The sequence below is a fragment of the Diorhabda carinulata genome, chromosome 1 (genome assembly GCF_026250575.1).
Source record: "Diorhabda carinulata isolate Delta chromosome 1, icDioCari1.1, whole genome shotgun sequence".
In the NCBI taxonomy this organism is placed as follows: Eukaryota; Metazoa; Arthropoda; class Insecta; order Coleoptera; family Chrysomelidae; genus Diorhabda; species Diorhabda carinulata.
In genome coordinates, this window is record NC_079460.1 from 11,841,654 (window position 1) to 11,858,298 (window position 16,645).

At 31.1% G+C, this 16,645-nt stretch overlaps 2 protein-coding genes across 4 annotated transcripts in view; both read right to left on the reverse strand.

Moving 5' to 3' along the window:
* The window catches only part of LOC130894120 (IQ motif and SEC7 domain-containing protein 1), a 134,050-nt gene extending 126,031 nt beyond the window's left edge, over positions 1-8,019 (reverse strand). The window contains exon 1 of one of the 2 annotated variants that reach the window (XM_057800736.1): positions 7,581-8,019. In XM_057800736.1, the coding sequence (XP_057656719.1) occupies positions 7,581-7,777 (197 nt within the window). In that variant the 5' untranslated portion in view covers positions 7,778-8,019. The remainder of the gene's footprint in view (positions 1-7,580) is intronic. The other variant, XM_057800732.1, reaches the window with a different exon arrangement.
* Positions 8,020-14,652: 6,633 nt separating this feature from the next.
* LOC130893985 (KICSTOR complex protein SZT2-like) overlaps positions 14,653-16,645 on the reverse strand; it is a 41,241-nt gene continuing 39,248 nt past the window's right edge. For both annotated transcript variants that reach the window (XM_057800460.1, XM_057800469.1), the window contains exons 37-38: positions 16,165-16,490; positions 14,653-15,130 (exon numbers count right to left, since the gene is read on the reverse strand). In XM_057800460.1, coding sequence (XP_057656443.1) covers positions 14,996-15,130; positions 16,165-16,490 — 461 coding nt within the window. In that variant the 3' untranslated portion in view covers positions 14,653-14,995. The remainder of the gene's footprint in view (positions 15,131-16,164; positions 16,491-16,645) is intronic.

Consider the following 16,645-nt stretch of genomic DNA (forward strand, 5'->3'; position numbering starts at 1 on the left):
GACAAGAAAAAGACTGAGGATGAGCGACGGTCGGGTCGGTCTTCGACAATCATGATATGGTTGAGCTAGTACGAAATATGCTGGCAAGATGTCGGGGACTGACTCTCGATTGATAACGCAGGAATGGAGTATTACTCACTCTGCAACCATTCTTGACAAACCTCTGGATAGAAAACAAAAAATCAAACACCATACATTTAAAATTTATGTAGACCACAAAAAATTGAAGGATGAACTGAAAGATATAGAATGAAACAGTCTCCAAAAATTATAACATCACTCAATAAGTCGTGTGACTATTTAAGTGAAGCTACTTTTCTTATTATCAAAAAAATGGATTCAAAACAATTCCTTGTGTTAATTTATCATTGTTTCTTGTTCAAAAAAACACTGTACAAGCTCAGCAATGATTTCAAAAATGTTATTCAGACTTCACTCCATCGGAAAGAACCATTTGCTATTGATTTATTAAATTTAAACATGGTCCTACAGACACCGATGATGGTGAACTTTCTGGTGTCCAATTGAGGTGGTTATTTGAGAAAACATCAAAAATGTACAAAAATTGGTTGTATCTAATCGTAAATTGAAATTGCGTGAGATAGCCGAGGCCGTAAAGATATCAAAAGGCAGTGTGTTTACAATTATGCATGAACATTTGCCCATAAAAAAGCTTTTTTCAAAGTGGGTGCCGCGTTTACTCACAGTTGATTAAAAACAACGTGTTGATGCTTCGGAGCAGTGTTTGGCCATGTACACACGTAATAAATCAGATTTTTTGCGTCGATATGTGACAATGGATGAAACATGGATCCATCACTTTACTCCAGAATCGAAACGATCATCATCTGAGTGGACTACAACCGGTGAACCACGTTCAAAGTGTCCAAAGACATAACAGTCAGCTGGGAAGGTTATGACTTCAGTATTTTGGGATGCGCAAGGAATACGGTTCATCGACTATCTCCAGAAGGGAAAAACAATCAATAGCGAATACTACATAGAGTTGTTGGATCAATTGAATACAAAAATCAAGGAAAAAGGGCCTCATATGTCGAAGACAAAATCACTATTTCACCTAGAAAATGCACCGATTCACTAGTCGATGGCAATGATGGTTGAATTGACGCATTACATTTCGAATTGTTTCCTCATCCACCGTAAAGTCTAGATCTGGCTTGCAGTCTAGGTCTGGTCTCAAAAAAATGCTCGCCCTTAAGAAATTCAGAGCAAATGAAGAAGCAATTGCTGAAACTGAAGCCTATTTTGAGAAGACAAATACTTCTACAAGCATGGCATCGAGAAGATAGAGAAGCGTTGGAATATTATTGCTATTGAAGGAGATTACATTGATGAATAAAATCGATTTTTGGCAAAAAAAATGTGTTTGTTTTAATTAGTCACGGCTTTTTGAGTGTTATATTAAGCTCACAAGAAGCAACAAGAGTTTCCATCGATACTGTTAGAGAGATTATTGGAAAACATCCGATGAAAACAAAAGTCAAACGAGAGCAAATAAAACAAAATGCTGTATGACAGATGGGTTAGTAAAATCAATGGATATAAAAAGACCTCTACATTAAATACAAAAACAATCCTGAACTGCATGAAGAAGAATACACAAACTACAAAAAACTCTTAAACTGACCAATATAAGAAACACAACGGAACTATTACATTAAAAAAATTGATGAGAGTAACAAAACCCATAAAAAATCTCTCAAAACCGGAAAAACCAAGAGATGACATCAAAGAACTATTAACAGATGAAAACAAATTAATGAGAGACGACCAGCACAGAGCAAAAATTTTCAACAATTATAAAAGAAAATAAAAACACCAACTCAAAAAAGAAAGCCACACTTAATCTTTTTTCCTCAGACCTCCTCAGAGTGGAATTGGTATTAGTGATCAAATCTCTGAAATAATCGCAGAAGAATTTTCCAAATCATTTATAATTATAATAAATCTAATTTTGTAAACTGGAATATGCCCGGATGAGTTCAAACTGAAGATTGTTTACCAACCTATAAAAATGTGAAAAAATCAGACATGGAAATTACCGCTCGATATCTCTAATTACAGTTTTCGCAAAGACCTTTGAAAAAATTGCTGCGAATAGACTAAACGACTTTTTGGAAATATTTGAACTAATGTCTGATTTGGATTTTGCAAGGGAATATCCACTCAGGATACGATTGCCAACGTAACTTCGAAACTCCACAGTGCGATATAGAATGAAAACCCTTCCTGTGCATATTCCTTGATCTGTCGAAGGCATTTGATACCGTAAACCATTCTTTATTAATGGATACATTAGAGGACGCAGAAGTCTGAGGAACTGCCTGGAAACTATTCAAAAGCTATTTGAATGATAGTCTCTCCATGTAAATGAAAAAGTAAGCAATAAAAAAGTTGTTACTTCTAGCGTTCTACAGGGCACAGTTCTGGTACCAATATTATTTATATTATTACTTACTCACCCTGGATAGCCAAAGGGAACTCTTCAGCTTGGCAGATGACATTATGGTGTTTTATAAATACACCTGTTGGAGCAGGTTGGAAATAAAAGCCGAACTAGATTTTCAAACCATTCTGAATTTATTTGATCACAAATACTCAACTGTAAACAATGAAAAAACAAAAAGTATGCTATTTACAGCATACAAAAATAACATACATCAATTAAATATTTAGAGATAACACTTTAAAACTTTAGATCATAACATATGGAATACTTGGATGGGGTGATGTAGCCAAAAGTAAACTAAAAAAGCTAAATGTTCTTCAGAAATTATTTTTGAAAATTATATAAAAAAGGATGTATATGTACCCAACAGATGAACTTTATGAAAAATCTGGGAGCCTTGGTCTGAGAAAATTATTTTTTTACAATATCGTCATCACGGTATTCCAGAACAGACATCAATTGAATTTTCTTGAACATAGATATTCCACCAGACAGAAACAAAATCTAACTGCTCTACTTACTTACAACCCAGAGCTTACAACTCATTGAGTATAAGAATGAACAACTTTCTATTACATATATTCAAACTCAAAAAAAAACGATTAAAAACATGGAAATCATATATCAACAGTATAAACAGACAAAGTATACAAGACATAATTGAAATTTAACGCAATTGATAGCATATTCCCATCTCTTTCCTCATTACCTTCTCTCTTCCCCCTCTCATACATTTTTTGCGTTCAACTTGCGACAAAGCAACTAAAAATTGATATAGACAATGAAATTGAATTTTCTTCAACACCAATAGAAATCAGAGAAGCTGCTGAAGTTGCCTAATCAAATTTACTGCCGGGAAAATCAATGAAAGTACATGAATTTTGAACTGCAACAATGATTATTAATAAGTGGTACTATAAATAAGTACCAGCATATTGTAAGATTAGATACCCAATATTTGTCAAAGTAATACATAGTTCTTTGTGTTGATTATTATGGAGATACTATACGATTATTATAATTTTCGATAACTATGTACTATGTTTAAATAAACAATAATATATTATATGGAATATTTGTTAGAATAAAATAATAGTGTTTCCAATAATGTGATAAAATATTCCAACAAAAAACTTTAACAAGAATATTTAGTAGTCGTGGATAAAGTATAATATTCTACTCTTGTATCTCTTAATCTATCAGTTATTATAATATTATAATTATTTCAAGCATAATATTTCATCTTTAATCCTAACCATATACATCAACTGTAACTATCTTAGGACTATCAAAAAAACTTAACTGCAACAAAAATACTGAAATAGAAAAAAAAAATACATCAACAGAGGAAAACTCTGAACAAAATCATGGGCATAAGCATAAAAACTGCAAAACTCATATACAAAGCATCTGTAGACTTCATACCAGTCAACAAGAAGACCTGTTTGGAAAGCACTATAGATATTACAGGCAACATCTGTAAGAATTGTCAAAATAATAATACATTAAGCAAACCTACTACATAATCAATCAAACTTCTATCACAACAGTACAGCCACTGAAGTAGGTATAGACTAACAACTACTGACCTAAACTTCTTTCATATGGATGCATAATTAATCAAGAATGGATGTACTATGCATAAAACAACATTTGTTTCTTATTATTGCATGCAGATGATAAACAAATGATTTTGTATGGTTGTTAAAAAGAAAAGGCCAATCCTTGAGTATATGCTACCTAATATAAATTACAATAAAAATACAAGGAAGCTCAAATTGTGTATAGGATAGAGATGCTTAACTATTAATAAAATAATTTATGGTTATTAAAATTTTAAACCATTAAAATAAATTTAACATATTATCTTTTTAATGACCATGAGATTATTAATGTAATTTTTTATATTTCATTGCTATTTTTTTTATTTGATGGAGCAGCCATTCATCCAATTATTAGCTATCATAATAAAAAAAATCCTTAATGCCTTCAGTGAACTTAATTAAACAAAAAATTATTATCAAACTTGTACTATACCTATAATATTAATAATGAAGTTCAAGATATCTTTGCCAATTTCTATCCTGACCAACCAATTATTTTGGCAACAACTTTGAATCGTGTTCACAAATCTCACACTTTTTTAAGACTATGTTTTTTTATCTGATTACAACAAATTCAGGCACAAATGAGTAACCAAATGTGTGAAATTTTCGAAATTAGCACCAAAAAAAAACTAAATTTAAGAATTAATAATCCTTCTTAATATAATGAAGTTGTTACTGTATGAATGAGATATTGAAATGGGGGAGGATATTTAGAAATGTTATTTGATTTCAGCAGGATTGATGTCCAGCTGATTCATCTAATCGAATAATGCTCTTGGTAATTATTACATATGACAGTGATCACCATCATCACCGCATTTGGCATTGAATAAATTTTTTATAAAACATTTTAAATCTAAAATTTTTAAAAAAAGATACCACAATATTTAGGATTTTCAGATTTTCACATGTTTAAATACTAAAGTCCTAAGATCGAGTCACCATCACATAGTAGATTGTTGTTCAAGATGATTTTTCTGTGTAAAATATAAGGAGAAGGTCAACTTTAGTAAATTTGGGATTTAAAAAAGATTACTCTTATAGAAAAAGATTGAAGCATAAATGTGTGGAGTTTTTTTAATGTGCACAATTATCTTGTTTTCTGAATTAGTTCAAAATAATTACTAAAAATTATAAAAGGTTTGCCAGCTTCACATACTGGTATATTATTTAATACCTAATTATAATTCTTTGATTCAATTATAAATCTTCATATCATAGTTAATTCTGGCTCCATGGCTTCTTCTATTTTCCGTCGCAGTTGTGGAAGAGAAGTAATTTTTTCTTTGTAAACTAATGCCACTAATACCTTCATTTGTGACCAAATTGAAAAATCCAAAGGATTTAAATCAGGGCCTCTTGGTGGCCAAGCAAAATCACTTCCAAGACCAATCCATCGATGTGGAAACTGTTCGTATAAGTATTGACGAACTTGTAAAGAATAATGTGATGGTGCTTCGTCGTGCAAAAACCACATATTTTGTCTTAAAGCGAGAGGTATATCCTCTAGTAATTCTTGTAAATGTTCTTGAAGAAAATCTAAATAATGAGGTCCATTTAAATTGGTTGGCAGTTCAAAAGGACCTATTAAATACCCACATATTACACCACACCAAATGTTAACCTTAAACTCGTGCTGAAAATGTGTTTCCCTCATAGCATGTGGATTTTCAGAATCCCACAAATGATTATTTTTATAATTAAATACTCCTCTTCTGGTAAATGTTGCCTCATCAGTAAAAAGAATTGTATCCAGAAAATCTTGGTTAACATTTTGTTTATCTTACAAAAAACAGCCAAATTGTAGACGCTTAGGTAAATCTTGAAGTAATAAATTCTGAACAGGAGTGTAATGATATGGATGCAATTTTTCCCTCTTCAGTATTCTAAAAATAGATGATTGGCTTATACCTGTTTGCAGACTAAATTGGCGAGTACTGATATCTGGATTCTCCGTAACACAAATTAAAATTTCATCTTCTTCATCGGCAATGATTTTTTTTATAGCACCGTGTTCAGTTTTAGAGCGTAAAGACCCCGTTTCAGTTTGTAATTGGGTTGCCTTTGATTTGGGTATAATTGTGAATATCTTCGAGCCGCAGCTGGACCACTATAATTTGACTGAGCAAACACACAAATCATATCGCGCATCTCATTATTGGAAAAATCGTTATGCCTAGACATTATTTGATAAATAACTATTACACTTGTTAATTACTAAAATGTTAATAAATGGTATACTAATGTATTACTTATTCTTATTATTACGTAATTTTTGCTACTACACAAACTGTCTAATAGCGCCACAAGCCTACTTGAAAAGAAAACGAAAAATTAAACTCTACACAAACTGTCTAATAGCGACACAACCCTACTTGAAAAGAAAACGAAAAATTAAACCATTGAAATATTGAAGTAAATGGTGGGCACTTTGAGCATTTGCTTTGAAGTTTTTTATTTTTGTTTACAAATTTGTTATTGTTACATATTTAAGGGATAATAAAATTTTTTTATGAAAAAATTAAAATTTATTGAACTTTTTAGAAGCAAATAACTCGATAACCGATTGAGTTACACGAATCAAAGAACAGTAACTTTTTTTGTAGAATTTAACGCTTTTTAATATTTTTTTATTATTTTAGTTGTAAGTTTAGCCCAAATAAAGTTTACTTTGATTTAATTAACACAAAAAAGTGTAACTACCGCCCTCTATTAGCAATGTTAAATTAGAGTGCAAATTATGATTTCTCATGCCACAAAAAGGTAAAATTGCCAATTTTCAAAGAGAAATTGTGAAAACATAAAAAATTATTGCGAAAATCAAAATTTAAACTTTAAACATCCCGTACCTCGGAAACAACAATATTTGCATAAGGCATGTTGAGCAGAATCATATTTTGAGACCTAGAATCTACAGTTCAGAGATTGAACATTCTTAATGAATTACCCTGTATATATATATATATATATATATATATATATATAATGCAAAAAACAATGGTGCTGATCATTGACTTTGGAATGCTAGTAGGTGGAAGGAATTAAAATGATCCAAACATACCTTATAAGGATTCTCAAACAATTAAAAACTGAATTTGAGGAAATAAAAAATATTTTCCATAAACAGAATAAACTTTCAAAAATATCATTCCCTCAAGACACTTCTAATATAGCAAGAAGTAATCACTTTTCTATATTTACTTCATATTTTAGATAACATTATACAGATGTCAATTTCTACACTATTTTTGAAGTAGGTTTAAAGACATGAATGAAAACAAATTACCAAATTGTTTTATTCTTATAGATGTGAAAATATAGAATTCCTAAAGGTGGGTAATTAGAAAACTGACAGGTTCATTGTGTCATATTGATTGAAATTATCATAACCTCTTAGTCAAGGAAAAGTGATCTCCCAAGGCTTACTAATAATAGAACTTCCTCCTGCATTTTTCGCGATTAGAACTTCATTATCACAGCAAATAAAAGTGTTTTCATCCTACCTTTCATCCTGCAATCGTTTTAGTTCAACCATTTCAAGCTCGAATCTTAGATTACTGTTTTCGCAAAGAAGGAGATCTCTTTCGCTAGCCACTCCATCTAATTCCCGTTTTAAACGAATTATTTGATCCCGTTGTTCCCGAATAATGGCATCTCTTTGTGCCAAAAGTGAATTAATGTCGATATCTGATCCGGCCATTGTAGGCCTCCTACCGTTATTGTCACTTAAGTACTTCAAAATAAAGAATGTTTTGGGTTACACTACATTCTATTAACAAAATCATAACAAATTCTTTCACCAACACTTCATATTGCACTTAGGATACCCATTTTATTTCAAATAAATACAAAATTTTGACATCGAATTGTCCGCCACATTAATCCAAACAGATCATCATGATTAACGAACAGTGTTGTCAAAGATAGGGATTTTTTTATTGTGCAGAAAACTGTCATTATTGTGCAGCTTTCTGACTTCTTCTTTTTTATACTTTTATAATTTGGCTATGCAGTCACATCAATAATATACATATACGTTTGTGGAAAGCTATTGTATAACAAAATTGTAATAATATTCAATAGATTATTCATCAAACAAACGCTTTCTACAATAATTTCAAACAATAAAAATTCAGTAGTTTAATCAATACAAAATAAATGACCAACAGCATAGCTCTTTTTTTAGTAACATTGCCATGATTAACATTACGTATATACGCTACTCGTTGGTAGTAAACTGTCAGCGGTAAATTTGAATTTACATAATTTTATATAATCTGAATGTATGAGTTTGCCATGATAAATAGCATGTTCGTTTCTACAGAGTTGATAATTCATACTAACATGAAAATGAGTAGGTGCTTTCACTTGCAATTAAAACTAACGTGCACCTACCAATGAAAACCTCTTTCTATTTTTTCAATATAGAACATATTTCTTACTCTATATTACCCCAAAAATTTCTAAAATAATCTTGAGGATATTTTATATTGAACTATTAGGGAATCAAATTGATAACAAGATTTTATACTTAATATTTTCCACAAATATTCTAACGTTCAGTTAAAAACAACCCCAATAATGTATGATACAATCTATTTTTAGAAACTTTTCCTAAGAAGAAATGGTATTGCTAATTAGCATACTAGTGAAGATACAATAAATAAACGAATAAAATATAGAGCAAGTTCAAAAATTTGATTTCAATGATATCTGAAGATGAGAAACTAGAGAAAGAGGAGGAAGATGTTTAGCAGTCTGGAAAAAAGAGAGGAATTAGAGCATAATTTTATGTAAGAATAGTAATACTATTCTATACTACACTTATATTATTGCAAACGTGGACCATAAAACATGAAAATAAAGCAAAATCTAAATACAACGGATAGTAGAGATTAAATTAGGAATCCAATATCAGGTGCGGTCAGATATCGCGAATGAGCATGATTCGAAATACGAAAATGTAAGTGAGTAAGAGAAATATGTAATGGGAAAAGATAGCGTAGCACAGAAATACTTTTGGAGATCCAAAGGATACAAAGAGCCTCTACAAACAACCTGTAAAATGAAGGGTGCAAGATTGACCCACATAGCTACAGCTTCAAAATTGGTTCCTTGGGTTTATTTCTCAATTATATACAGAGAGCTGTCGAATTATTATGGACAGTCACGAAATATTTATATTTTGTACAATATTGGTCCATAATTAATTACAAACACCTTTCTTTGTAATAATTACATCTAATAATATTAGACGCCAATCTTATTAAGATGGTAATAAGAAATTTTCACGATTTAACATTTGCTTTGGCTTATATAGTTGCTTCAACTTGTCTCCGCGTGCTTTCTATATATTGTTTTGTACTCTATTCATTTTGGCATTATACAGATCTGAATACAGATCTGAAGAATGGCTAGGCCAATATTACTCCCCATTTGGGAACCATTCTTAGCGATGTGATAATAATCGAGTTTTTAGTATTATGGCTCTCTATGTAGAGGGACCTAGCCTTTATGACAGACCATACAATTATTTTATTAAGTTTTCTAACACGTTGCACTATATGTAGTCAAGTTGAAATTTACAGTCTGACAAAGTTGCATTTGTCAGGTAAATTCTGGAATTTTGAATCGTAACATAAAATAATAATTAATATAAAACTGACCCTATTTGAGTCGTCGGCAGTCTTGAGGCGGTGCTTACAAGTTCAGGCAAGTCATTTCTTCCTCAACCAACCTTTGTTGTAGTTTTCTTACAAACTTATACTTCATATTCCTGAGCTATCTTAGTTAAAAGTCTCACAATTTTCTTTCTGTTTTGCAGATATATATCCCAAATTTGCTTGTCGGACCATGGTGTACTAACAGATCTAGAATGTCACGTATGCAGAGGAAGGGTTTTAATTTTTTCTTTGGAAACAAATCTACTCCTCAACCCATACTGAAAGCCATAGTAAGTAAGTAATACTTACTTTTAATTAATAATTATTGCACAGTTCAGTCTTTTTCATACTTGTTTTTTGGGAGTAATATTTAGGAAAGTACTTATGTCAACCCACTTCGAATCACAAGTGTCTCTGGGTAGTGTTGTAATATAATACTGTTGTAAAATACATAATCATTTCTAGGAATTTATAGAAGAGTAGTTATACCCATACAAACAAACATTGGAAATGAGTTTCCTCCGGAAAATTGAGAACAACACTAGATTAGATCACATCAAAAATGAAACATACAGACACATATTAAATATAAAACCTGCAAAGCAATATATAGAAGAAAATTAACTAAGATGGTTCAGACATGTGAAAAGGATGAATCAGGAAAGGATTACAAGAAGAATACTAGAAGCAAGAACAGTAAGAGTGAGAAACAAAGGGAGATCAAGAAAGACCTGTATGGAATAAATCAACAAAGCGATTGAGAACAAAGTGAAGAAATTACATGGTGTGCTGCCATAAACAAAAGACCAAAATAAATGTAGAGAATTTTGAAACAAAGACTCCATGAAAAAGAAATTCAACCGCATGTCTTACACCCGTAAGGGTTTAATTGTACTTAGTACGTTCCTTTTTGTAAATAAAAATGTTCACTCTTTTTATGAGGTATTTTTTCTGCTTAGTACAGTATAATAATATCATTTGTACCAAGAAAACTGTTGGAAAAATTTGCGAAAATCGTGCATAAAAATGAATATCAGAATAAATGAAGGTCAGCTTTGTAGAACACCTGTTGTGGAGCCGTCTCTTATAAAAAAATTTACTGTTTATTTCAATTTGGGTGAACTACTTTAATTAGGTGATGTATAATATTTACGTAAGTTGATGACATATGAGAAATTTTTTTATTATTTTTTCGAAAAAAAGTTATAATTTTCAAAGTGTACCGGGTGTCCCTTAAGAATGGCTCTCGGTCATATCTCGGGAACCGTTTATAGTACAGCTTCGGGAAAAAAAAATTTAAAACAATAGTGACCTCGAGAAAAAACTGAAAATTATTTATAGAGTTGTAGGTCAACCGCCAGAGGGCGTAATTAAATACCAAAAATTATAAAATGAATGATTTACAAATTTTGCCTAATTAAGATGCATTTAGACTATGATTATCGTATTCTTCAAGAAATTCAGCGTATATTTGATTTTACAGTTTTAGTCTAACACTTCAAATAAGAGGTGGGGGGAAGCGGGAACTTTATTATGAAAAAACGCCTGTAAGTCCAGTTCTACTTAACCTATTTATGCAAACTTAGTCTTTTTGAAGAAAGCTCCTTTCTACCAATGTGCGAGTTATAATTTCGAAACAACCTAATGAGTAACGTATACGCTAGAAGGCGCTATTTATTTATTTTTTTAAATCTAGCTATCCTTGAAAAATCTCTCCAAATAAGAATTAGGGGAAAGTAGGAACAGTTTTATAAAAAATGCTTGGTAGACCGGTTCTGCTTATCCGATTTATGTAAACTTAATTTTGTTTGAAAAAGTGTTTGTCCAGCAATACAAAATATATAATTTCTAAGCAATTTAATCAACAACGTGAATGCTAGAAGTCGTCGTTTCATATATTTTAGATATTGTGATTTCTCGACAAATTTAAATAAAATCTTCTGTATCCAACAGGGATTCCTTTCGTGCCAGTGGTGCATATTATGGCGATTTAATTTACCATTACTATGAAACAAAACCTCATCTGTTTACAAAACTTAAAAGTTTTTCAGGATCGCCGTGTATGTATTTGTTGTTGTTTTTAAACATACCTCGAAACAGAAAAAGATATCGACATACGGTATTCGCTATTTTAATTTTAATTTAGTTTACATTTAAAAGATCTACTTAAACTTCTATGTTTCTATTTAAACTTGTCACGAGAAACTACAATATATAAATAAATATAAAATAGATGACGCAACGTCATCTAGAATTCACGTTGTTGATTAAATTTGTGTGTAATTTTATATTTTGTACTGCTGGCTAAACAGAACCGGATTTATAAGCATTTTTTCATAACAAGGTTCCCACTCTCCGCCGCTCCCCTTTACTTGAAGAGATAAACTAGAGCTTGCGAAATGAAAAATGCACAAAATTAATTGAAAAATTCGATTATCGTTTAATTGAGGAAATTTTTAAAAATTTTAAAACTTTTTAATTCTATATTTTCAAATACGGGGTCTAGTGTTGGACCTAAAATTCTGAAAATAATTTTCACGTGTTTCTCACGGCCACTTTTAATATATTGTTTTTCCTCTGAGGCTGTAATATAATCCGTTCCTGAGATATTATTTCCAAAAAATCAAATTTCAAACGTTTTCACAACGCCGAAAAAAATCGGTTGATGTTAATAAACACTACAGAATATTGGAAAGTTATTTCTAAGCATTTCTGCTTTATATCAGATTACGATATGGCAAATGGATATAAGTAAAAATCAAATCTTTTTAAAAACCTTGTTTTGAATCATAAAGGACTTTTATATTCTATAAAAGCTTATAGGTTTAAATTTAGTTTGAATGTTAACCTCATCAATTCGTTGATACAGTTCAACATTGACAAAACGAATCAGAAAAATTCATGTAATCAAGAAATTAATTACCTTAATTGGATTCATTGGGTTTCAAAACGATAAAATAAAATATGCAGGTGTAGTATTATTAAAATTTATTAACAAAAGATTCACTAATGAAATATACAAGGGGTGAAAAAAATGTGGTTACATGTTGAATGAAGGAATAATTATCACACATATTACATCACATTTAGGCATAATCACTCACTTCATTTAGATATGTATTAGAACCTATATTCCACTTTTATTCGTCTTAATATAAATCCGATCCCTGTTTCTTTATGGGTAGTTCCAATAATTCCTGTGTTGCTTTAATGGTATACACGATACTCAACATTCCCAACGAAAAGATTAGTTTTATTCTCTGTGGTCGATGAAATGCTGGCCGTCAGAATGATAACGCTGAAAAAATGTAAAATGATTGCATATCATTCGTGCGGCTTTCTAATCATCGCAAACATGGGGTAACCTGGTAACACATGTTGAAATATTGTAACGCAATGATGTGCTGTATGTTACCATCACTCAGTCTCAGCTCTGACCAGATTTCGCGTAGTTACCGTCGAACATTTTGTATCTTTCCTTCAAATCATGCTATACTAGTTTCTGTCGCACAGGGTGCTTCCTGTCAAATTGCACTTTCGATATCGTGTCTCCTTTTCTTCTCCATAATATTCCATAATTTGATTTTGAATTAATTTGTGATTTTATACTACTACTACGCGCATCAGCAGTATATCTAATAGCACCATCTACCGCCACTCTGGAGAAACTAACTTTCTTTACAATATGTGGTTTTCAAATGATGCGGATTGTTAATCTTTCTTTTAAGCTTCCTCCTAGTTGAATAAACAATTTATGTTTTTTCTGGCTGAAGATCTTTACAAAATTGATATTGTTAATTCGAAAAATTCGATCCCATACAACGTTTTAGAAATGTTAAACGGGTTCTACCACCCCTATATTCGTTGGAAATCGTTTTCCATGCATAAATTTCTTGAGATATGGAAACAGCCAGAAGCCAGAAAAATCCAAACCTGGTGAATAGAACAGATATTTCAATTTTTCACACTTCAATTCACTGATTTTCATGGTTTTTTGAGTTCTATGTTGTTTTCATAAAAAAAGTTTTGTTTTATGAATGATTCAAAGGATTACAATATTGCTACATGCAAAATTCCTTTTGTGTCTTAAAAAAATTACACCTTGCCCGATTTATTAATCCTTACTAGCTTTGGAGTCGAAGATTCAGGATCATGGTGGTAGGTCAAAGTCTCCTGTATAGTTATAACATTATAGTCTAAGAGCCCGTGAACCCCAGACCTTCGTTATTTTATAAAGGCTGAGAACTTGTCAGCGCATGCTCCTAACACAGGTAAGAACGATAGACCATTATGAAGTTTGGGTTACCCTGGCTTTGGCAGGTAAACGGTACTAAAGGTGTGTAAAATACCGATCTAAATTCATCAAATAATAAAGTGTGATTTTTTGGTATTACCTTCAGAATATTATTAAAAATCACGTCATTAATTGCCAGACACTTAACATCATGGCAACCCCTTGCCAGACACCCTTATTTTTCATGAAATTATAATTCTACGTACGTTATAGTATAAAAGCTGAATTTCATATATAATACTTGGGTAATAATTAGATAATGTTTCCTCAATAGCTAGACATTTTTGATAGTTCCAACCCCTTGCCAGACAAGCATGTAGGATAGCTATAGGAGCGAGCGTGAGACGGTATATATGGGTGGGTGCGAGTGAGATAGCAAGTTAGGTCTGCTTGGTCATATGCACTGGGAAGGCGCTTCAAGTGTTGTTGAGAAAGTCGCAAGAGTGTATTTTTACTAGAGTGCACTCATTTTGTATAGAACTTTATGTAGCCTAAGATTTCATACAAAATATTGCTCACAATAAGACACCTAGGGCTTCTACTAAATATTTTTTAGCTACTAGATGATCTTGTGTATGCATAATGATATAGGTAATGATTTTAAATTAAGCGCAGCCATCTGGAAAATGGTTTATTCATTGGCACAAAACATGGCACTTATTAAAATATCAAATATTAAAATAAAGTATTTAAAATTGACAGTATACTATAGAACACTAAATTGTCAGGCACTAGGAATATTTTCATTTGTACAAATATATCACAGTATACTGAGCTCCTGTTGAAACAAGGTGGAGTAAAAACAATAACAAATAAAATAAATGGGAGTAATCATAACAATATCTAAAAATAGAATCGTCTTGTAACCAACAGTTAACAATTTTTATAATAAAAATATATCTAATGGTAAAAATTGCTTTTTCTATAAAATAACAGTTTCAATGTGAAACATTGATCAAAATTAGTTTGAAATCATTCCAGACCATAGGTAAAAACAAATAAAGTTGACAAATCCATCTAATAATGCTTTTCGACATGATTGTGAAAATTCCATGTCTTCATACTTTTGAGGCTCTCGGTACACTGCATAAATTTCCTACAAAAAAAGGAAATGACAGGTTAATGTATCAAAGAGGAGAGCAGACCATCATTTATTGTAATTCTTTCAATTAACATAAAGCATATGAGTCAAATCTAAAGATGAATTTTGTAACATCAAAGATACTAGAATAGAAAATCCTATTTCACTTAAAATTTTCCCAAAGAGCTTTAGTAGTAATCCATAGACAACATTTACCGTATCAATTGTATTATTAATCTCTCATTCGATAAAAGAAATTTTATATGAATATGGCAACTCCATAATGTGACAAGAATCGGTGTACCTTACCTATAATCACGTACCATCGAGAATATTCAGAGAAATAAATTATTGGATGCTTTTTAAAATTAGAAAATAGAAACATTAATTATTCTCTACTGTTCACTTCACAGTAAAAGCTAGCAGAAATTTATTATATATGAAGCTGAATTAAACATAGATTTATTTTTCACGTCTCTGAAGAAAAAGGTTATCAACAAATGCACTATAAAAGGAAGATGTTAGAGTTAAGTTATCCAAAACAACCCTCTTCCCAGCGGCGCATCTTCATCAATTACTTATTTATTATTATGAACTCTATCCTCTTTAACTTATCTTGATATAAACTTTTAGTTTGTCTGTAAGTTTCCACTTCAACCCCATTGAAGTATCGTCTTCAGTTAATTATTATTAATGTGACAATAATGAACCATAAATATATTTATCTAATTTCATAATTTTTATGGTATAAGATAAGAACTAATGTAATGTAAAGAAGCCTGTGAAACTAATATTTTGTTCATTCAACTGATATTCGTCTAGTACGCCAGTCAGATTGGTGTAACCATTTATAGCTTAGTTCATTTAATTTGATATTCGTCTAGTGTGCCAGTCAGATTAGCATAACCCTTAGTAACTTTAAATTATTTTGCTAAATAAATTGTTTTGAAAAAAGCAAGTTGGTGAATTGAGTTATTTAATTTTAGTGTACAGCCTATATCAAAAACTGATTTAAGAGAATATTGATTTTATTTTTTAATCAAACTTACCCCTCGGGATGTGTGTAGATCCAATGATAAAAGCATAAAGGCATTGAAGTAATCCTGATGTAAAATAACATAATGCTCTATATTCCCATCCGTTGAAATAAAACTTCTGTTTTGATCCATATACCTAGCTAATAATAATTTTGCAAGATTTTGATACCACGTTATAGGTTGATTAAGTAAAGGTCTTAGATTGGGTTGAAGTTGGCAGACATGTTCTAATCTTGCTAAATTCTTCAATTCTAAAAATTCGTCGTAACTTAAACCATTAAAATCTTGTGGGTATATTAGTCTGCTCCATAATAAATGTGTTCTGCAATGAACCATTCCTGAAAACAACCAAACGATCAATTATCGTTTTTTTTTTCACTATCTATCACACTTTTTGATAACCAATTTATCTACATGAAACATAAAGGGCAGCTCTGAATGACAACTTCATTATAAAAGTGATTGTGGATAGTTTTAGTGAAACAGACAAACA